The sequence below is a fragment of the Haliotis cracherodii genome, unplaced genomic scaffold (assembly GCF_022045235.1).
Source record: "Haliotis cracherodii isolate W230 unplaced genomic scaffold, xgHalCrac1.p SCAF_15, whole genome shotgun sequence".
Lineage (NCBI taxonomy): Eukaryota > Metazoa > Mollusca > Gastropoda > Lepetellida > Haliotidae > Haliotis > Haliotis cracherodii.
Genome location: NW_027266270.1, coordinates 7,174,640 through 7,182,946, shown reverse-complemented (window position 1 = coordinate 7,182,946; position 8,307 = coordinate 7,174,640). Strand labels below are relative to the sequence as shown.

Genomic DNA, 8,307 nt, shown 5'->3' with positions numbered 1-8,307 from the left:
TATCCAGCTCGTACCGTATATATATACCTAGTCTAGACGTGATCATACAAATTTAGGAAAATTGTGAAAGTTTGTTTTTGCAGCTTGAATCTTTGTAAGTGATAATAAAGATTTTGATGAGACATTTTGCTACAACCTGTTAACACGATTGACAACTTCGTTTCATTACTGTAATAATTTCTTATGATAGCATTATCATGTAGTTTTAGTGAGTATTTTTTAAGAGGGACTATTAAACTGGGATATTATAACATTGCAAATACAGTAAAGTACGTTTATAACGAACACGCTTATAACGAACTGACGGATATAACGAACTGATTTTTTTGTCCCGACTATTTGCTGTTGTTATACTGTATATATGCTTATAACGAACTACGGTTATAACAAACAAAAGTTAGTGGTCCCTTTGAGTTCGTTATAACCGTAGTTTACTGTATCAGGGACTATTATAGCAGAGACATGTGGCAACTCATTGTCCATATAATACATGAGTGTTAATACAAATCTATAACAAACACATGTGTAATAATGCCATCTGTAGCCACATAGAGTATCTCACCCTCGGGTCTTTTGATATCAAATATATCAACACGAGTTTATAAAAGTAGCAAAACTCGAGGCTTGCCGATGAGTTTTTCCACTTTTATCAACTCGTGTTGATATATTTGATATAAAAAAAACACGAGGGTGAGATTTTATTTATCATCCAACATCATTCTTCTAACCTTTCCAGTTTGTAGACAGTAACAAGCAGTGCCTTAAGTGTAAAAAGTACTGCTAACACCTTCAGTAGCAGAGCCATTAGTGATGTCATTTGATTGTGACATCATGATAACCAGTGACGTCACAATGGTCTGCAAAGCATTGTGATGTAATTTCATTGCAGCGATAGCTACGATATCTCCCGTGGGAGCCAATTTTGGATGATAAATAATAATAAGAGGAATGATGACGATGATGCTTCAAAACAAACTTCATTTATTTTTTTTAACAATCTTAGCATAGTGTCATGTTTTGATTCATCATGGATTTCAAGACCGGGTTGAGAGGGACGTTATTCAATAGTTACTACCCAGAGTTGTATCTTCTAGGAGTGCCGGGGCGGTCGGGTAGCATAGTGGTTAAAGCGTGACCTCGTCACGCCGAAGACCCGGGTTCGATTCCCGAAATGGGTACAATGTGTGAATCCCATTTCTGGTGTCCCCCGCCGTGATAGTGCTGGAATATTGCTAAAAGCGGCGTAAAATCTCACTCACTCACTCTAGGAGTGCCAAGAACCCAAGATCGTGAGTTCGAATCCCAGATTCGATTTGGTTATGTTTCTAGGTTTGTCAGCACATCATCACGTGTGGTAAACGTCTATGACCAGAAACACACCTACACCCACACCCACACCCACACCCCACTTCCCACACCGCCGTGGGTATGTATATATAGGAGAAAACACACTTCCGAGGTTTGGGCTGAAAATGTAAATAGGAGGGTTTAATTTGAACAAACAATCCAATTTACATTGGGCGCGTTATAACGAGACAATTGTAAAGCCTGTTCATATATACTAATGTTGGCAAAAGCAGTCACTGCACGTGAAATTGTTACCGCGAACCAAAACGGAGGAGGAATGTTTTATTCAACTTATGAACCGTCTAAATGCAAGAAATATCAGAAAAATAAGAAAACATCGGGAAACCAACCCAGTGAGGTTCTAACACCGTTATCAAACACCGTTATCTAACACCGTTATCACTTGCTTGATAACGGTGTTAGAACCTACACCGAAACGTCGCTCTTAATTGTAATAAAGAAGTTGTTCATCCATAAATTCTTATCCTTACTTAATACTCCAACTTCTAAATGCCTATCAAAGAAGTTACTTCTGATAGAGTCTATGTTCAGAATGGAGAGGGAAAAGGGCTTCACTTTGACCACCTTGATTTCTTTAAGTACCGCGTTCTGTGACATTATAAAGTAGTATATAGGTAGATATAATACTAATCTATAGAGGTAAACACATTTGATGATACCTCTGTGAAGTTTAGTTGATTTTGACAGCCCGGTCCAAGTCGGACCGAACACTTGTGAGAGTATGGGGAGAAGAGGTCCACTTTAACCAACGTGTCTGCTTTAAATACCATGAACAGTGACATTATTAAGTGGTATTTACTTTGATATAGTACTGTCCTATAAATGTAAACGCTATGCCGACAGATGGAAACTTGTATCACGATAGCTAGAAGTATTTGATTCGTTTCAAATACTATTTCGTTTAACGACTTCCCCTTTACATGTTAACTAGATCAGCGACGCTTACACACAGCTCCACTTTCTGGTTTTCAAGCAATTTACTCCGAATCACTTAATTATGTTCTTAGTTGGTGATTGTGTATGTTGCATCAATAATATGTAGGTATGGTCGCCGATTATGGAGTAATTAGCCATTACAACTTTGGCCCGTCTTGGCCCGGCCCGACTTTTAGGCAATCCCGTTTACGGTATCCACTTTTATCCACTTGTGTTGATAGATATGATATGTGTGCGATTCTCTATTTCTAGACTATTTAAATAATAAGAACACGTTGTCCCTTTAAGAGACTGGTGTCCTTAGACAGCCCTCTTATCTAGACTTGCCTATTAAGGATAGAATTACTATACACCTATGGACTTAATAGTTATCATTAACTTGATTAAGCACAGCCTTGGAGCCAAATCTTAGGAAAAGCTTCTGACGATGAAGTAGCCGTACAGAAATATGTGTCGTAGTCAATCGTTGGATGTTCGACCAGCCAATCAGCAATAGCGTTACTTTCCGACACGATGTCTAAAGATCCAAAATGGCGTCTGTAATTTGACAATGTGATTCCGAAAACAAAAACAACTTAGTAGCCAATGCTACGCAAGACAACGAGTTTTATTCGTGAAGGCATTCCGTCAAGTGTATGTGACATTGCTTTATACAGGTAAGTTCAGTGTGTCTGCAAATGTTTGCGAATACATCCTACAAACATGGAAGTGTAAATAAAGCCTCAGTTTTCGTGCACGGGCAAATTGTGTTGATAAGTTTAGACTGTTTTAACGGATATGTCGGGATGATTCACAGATGTGAGATGAGTATTTTCAATAATTTGAAAATGATATCAAGGCAAACAATAGTAGAATGGTAGCTGTTGTTAAAGTTGAATGACTATTCCAGTGTTAAGTTAGGTCATAAGCCTTTGATAAGGTCTAACACATGTCATATAAGCAGGTTCATTTCACTCCCATACCACTGGCCATCTAGGATAACATCTCCCAAATAGAAGAGCGTCATGACCGTAAATCAGCATTAGCGCGTCAAATAATCTGTGCTGCAACGAAAGTTGAATGTCATCTTGAATGGGCAAAACTTCTTTGAAAAAGTTAAGCGTGTTCAGCACATTTGAGGGATTTTCCCTTTCCTGCTTTGGAGACGTTCTACAGTAAACTACGGTTTTAAAGAACTCAAAGGGACCACTAATTTTAGTTTGTTATAACCCTAGTTATAAGCATATATATAGCATATGTACAACAAATGTCCAGGACTAAAAAATAAGTTTGTTATATCGGTCAGTTCGTTATAAGCGAGTTCGTTATAACCGTAGTTTAGTGTAGTTGGATACAGCTTTCTGATGTCGGGGGTGAGGTGAACCTGGTGAGAAACCTTGGAAATCAGAAGTTCCCAGTGTGAAATACAACGATACATAAGTGGTGGGGAAGCCTAGTGGTTGAAGCTTTTACCATGTGTTTTATTCTCCCCATGGATACAATAAGTGAAGCCTATTTATTATGCCCTGAGCAGTCACATTGCTTGAATATTGCCAGGGCGATCTAGGATCTCACTAACCGTGCTGTCTCACTGTCCATCATTTTATTTAGTGACTTCATGTGGTAAATACAATTAATGGAGTTCATGTATATCAGGTATACATATGCACCTGTTTTGAATATTTGACTGAAGTGTGTGTAGTTTGGATCATGTGGATAGAATAATAACAGATGATAATCATGATAATGTTATAAATTGTTGATCAACACTAAACGTGCCACAGGTAAAATAAATTAAGCCTTCTAAGTATGTGCAGTGATATGATTCAAGTACAATTTTTGGAAATGAAATCAATCGTGCCACATGTCAACAGTCTGAGATCCCCAGTCTACTGGACTCCAGCATAGTAGGTAGCCTAATGACTTCACGGGATTCCCGGGTGGCCATGAGCGGGCTTCGCGAACTGCAAAATTGCTTGAAATGAAAGCTGCAATCCTTCTTTAATGCGCACTTATCCGACAAATAAACAATCTGAATAACCAGTGATAGCAATACTTAACATAATTATCACAAAATCAGCATAGCCCAGTATCCAGATATATGTCAGTAGGATCCAACGCAGAGCATCCATCCCACGTCCACTCCCGACTCGTCTGTAAAGGCTGACGTTTGTGCTGATCGATCATTCACATCGACTCAACTTGTTATTGCAGGCGGAATTATCCTTACATTTTGCATTGATATTAATTAGACGTACAACTGTAATAAAACAGGAACATTGCACGCAAAATTAAAAAAAATTATGTGTAAATAATAGCGGCTATGATTAATTAAAAGAATAAGACGAACCGGAAATGACATGCCCGGTATTATTTTGCACGGGTATAAATGAAGTGTCAACACGGATCGCACAAGACGAATACACATTCAGCATGTGGTAACAAAATTATGTGGAGTGCCTCATTAGGAGTTAACCCTGTAAGTTTTACGTTGAATTTTAACCATTTGATAATGTAATAGTTACATAGAATAGTAGTTCCGATGTATATAATACATTTATTTTAGGTACATCATGTAGGTTGAATAGTAATTTTATAATATTGGGTATTAAGATTTCCTAACCACTCCAAACTAAATTCCCAATTGTACTAATTGAAAACAGTGATATAGACAAGAAGAACAAGAGTAGGTTTATGTCCCCTTTTTGAGGAAACAAATGAGGGCTATAACTTTTAATACTGGTGGGTTCCATAAAAAAGTGAAGCTTCAAATATAAAATAACTTTAAGAATGCTGAACTGAAACTGGAACTGCAACCAAATGTTTCCTAAACAATAAAGACAATTTCTAATGCTGTACTGAGCGGTGGGGATGCCGGGTAAGAATATAGTTCCCCAGCAACATATGCTTGTCGTAAGAAACGGCTAAATGGATTGAGTGGTCAGGTTTGCCGTCCTATAGGTGGAATATTGCTGAGTGTGGCATTAAACAAGTTAATTATTACCCCTAACACATTGAAAAATCTGACAGTTTCACAAGGCAGTAGACCTAGACAAGAAATAGGAACCAGACTCCTTAGAGTCTGAAACAGAGCTCAGTCCCTTAAATGTTTCCCAGTGCTTTGAGTGCATGTCTTATTTCTCCTTTCAGTGTATGAGGAAAACATGAACCCCAGCTTCGGTCGAGGCCGTGGACGGAGACTTCAGTTGGGCAACTCCAGCTCAAACTCCAGCTACTTAGGTAGATATACAAAGTAAAATGATGTGCCAATACCCAATTCTATTCAAATGTGCATCAAAATCAACTGCCAGACAACCAAGTTTAAACATCCGATTTACGTAATTAGTTTGTCAAAGAAGTATTCAAATGTGTGTGGTTGTTTCAATATTCTATAGTATTGCAATAGTGATAAGCATAAGACATTGTTAAAATGATAATATATTTGTTGATATTTGGGGAAGTCCTACCTTGCCTAAAAGTATGAAAATTCAGGTGTACCATCATGCTTGTTTGACATGTTTAATGCATGGATATTATTGGGCATATATTTATCATGTTTATGATATATTTGCTTAGTTGAAGCACACTTAAAGATTCTTGAAGTCATTAAGATTGTAGGTTGTCACGATTTGCATACGTCACTTGTCAATGCATATTGTGATTCTCGGGTCACTAAATTTACACCGTTTTGATTGAATATACATGGTGAATGGTGCACAGGACTGTCAGGTTACAATCGTGTTGCGTCTATACATCAGTGAATGGTGTACAGGACTGTCAGGTTACAATCGTGGTGCGTCTATACATCGGTGAATGGTGTACAGGACTGTCAGGTTACAATCGTGTTGTATCTATACATCGGTAAATGGTGTACAGGACTGTCAGGTTACAATCGTGTTGTATCTATACATCGGTGAATGGTGTACAAGACTGTCAGGTTACAATCGTGTTGCGTCTATACATCAGTGAATCATGTTCAGGACTGTCAGGTTACAATCGTGTTGCGTCTATACATCGGTGAATGGTGTACAGGACTGTCAGGTTACAATCGTGTTGCGTCTATACATCAGTGAATGGTGTACAGGACTGTCAGGTTACAATCGTGTTGCATCTATACATCAGTGAATGGTGTACAGTGTCATCAGATTGCTATCTTGGTGCATCTACACATAGGGTTTGATTTAGCCATATAAAACATACACCAGTGCAATCTTTTATTGAAAAATGCAACCTAATATTTATGTCTCTATGCACCAAATTTGTGTCCGACTGACCCTTGGCCTTATCAAGCCGTGTCCACACACAATACCTCTAACCATAGTACACCACTAATCTCTGTGTTCTGTGTAACATGTCATGCTTTCTTGGGATTGATGTCATAAAACTGTGGGCACTACAAGATTATGTGAACATGTTCCTATTACATTTTACTGTATGATTAATTTATGCAAGATTATGACCGTCAACAAAGATATGAGCATTTATTTAGACTATATTATGCATCTTTCTTTCAACTTTGATAAGCGTTTTGGACCAGGTGCAACTATGTTTTCGTGTCAACATGCACCTGGTGCAAGATAAATCAAGTTCCTTAAGTTGAATTGTTTACAGTGTCATCAGGTTTCAATCGCGGTGCATTTATGCATCTGTGAATCATGAGCCCCAAATGAACTGTTAGTGTTAGCATAGTAAACACAAAACATGTTTGTTTCCTAGCTCGCTATGGGTACCAGTCCCTGTCAGAGGATGCAGTCATCACTGATCGGAAAGAGAAGTCCAGCCAAGGTACAGTTGCTGATATTCCTGTCCAGGGTGCCGTTTCACAAAATCCTCCTAGTGCTACGACCTCCTATCCGCTACTACCCAGTCTAGGATGACATAGAGACATATTTTTATGACCGTTTCACATCGACATCTTAAGCTGATCGTAAACCCGTCTTAAGATAAGATTACAACTCAACTGTCCCTAACCTATCACAGGTTAGGATGTTGTTTACGATGGGGTCTTTGTGAATATTTTGGAGGTTGGTTGTTGCGCTAAGGGTCTTTCATGAAATGGCACCCAGGGAGGACTCCAAATTAAGTAACATTGGAAGGCAGTCGTTTCACGTCCCTCAAAAGTTTGTCCATTTTTCATAGTTCACAGACCCTGCTTTAGCACTGACTTGTCACAGTGAAACAGTTTGCTTCACTGACTCAAGTTTTTGTGGCTATACCTCTAGGTCATCATGTAATGTCCACAACAAAATATTTCACTATTATACGATTACTTCTACTCTTGAGGTTTAAGACTTATGAATCAACACTCGTATATACTTATTTTGTGATTTTCAAAACATATTTAACAGGGCAGGCAATATTGATGACTTTGTCTTCTTTTTGACTTTCAGAGAAGGCAGGTCTCTCCAGATTGGTCGGTGCTTATGATGACTCAGATTCCGAATCGGAACCTGAAGATGAACCTACCCAGCAGCCAGCTCAGTCATGTAAGTGGGATCACACAGTGTTATGCTGTCCATATTGTCTCTCATCAATAGTCCGCCTCCATGATCAAGTGGGTAGCTGAAGGTTGGCTTTTCGATCCCAAGACAGCATCATACCAAAAGATGGCAGTCAAGATAACACACACAAAACACAATGCACACAACACACACTACGCACACAACACACGACATACACGATACACACGACACACAACACATGCACACACAATATGCAACTCACCCAAGCACACACACGACACATACCACACACACACACACACACACACACACACACACAATGCACACAACGCTCGCACATGCACACACACACACACACACACACACAAAAAAAACACACACACACAAAACACAACGCACACAACAACAACATACACCACACACACACAAAACACAACGCACACAACAACAACATACACCACACACACACAACATACACACAACACACAATATGCAACTCACACAAGCACACACACGACACAATTAACACCACACTCACTCTCTCTCTCACACACACACACAC

The 8,307-nt window shown here is 38.9% G+C and overlaps 1 protein-coding gene across 1 annotated transcript in view; it reads left to right on the top strand.

Moving 5' to 3' along the window:
- The first annotated feature begins 2,822 nt into the window (after positions 1-2,822).
- Positions 2,823-8,307, top strand: part of LOC139462211 (formin-binding protein 4-like) — a 30,267-nt gene continuing 24,782 nt past the window's right edge. The window contains exons 1-4 of the mRNA XM_071243805.1: positions 2,823-2,960; positions 5,434-5,523; positions 7,000-7,068; positions 7,674-7,769. Coding sequence (XP_071099906.1) covers positions 5,448-5,523; positions 7,000-7,068; positions 7,674-7,769 — 241 coding nt within the window. The 5' untranslated portion in view covers positions 2,823-2,960; positions 5,434-5,447. The remainder of the gene's footprint in view (positions 2,961-5,433; positions 5,524-6,999; positions 7,069-7,673; positions 7,770-8,307) is intronic.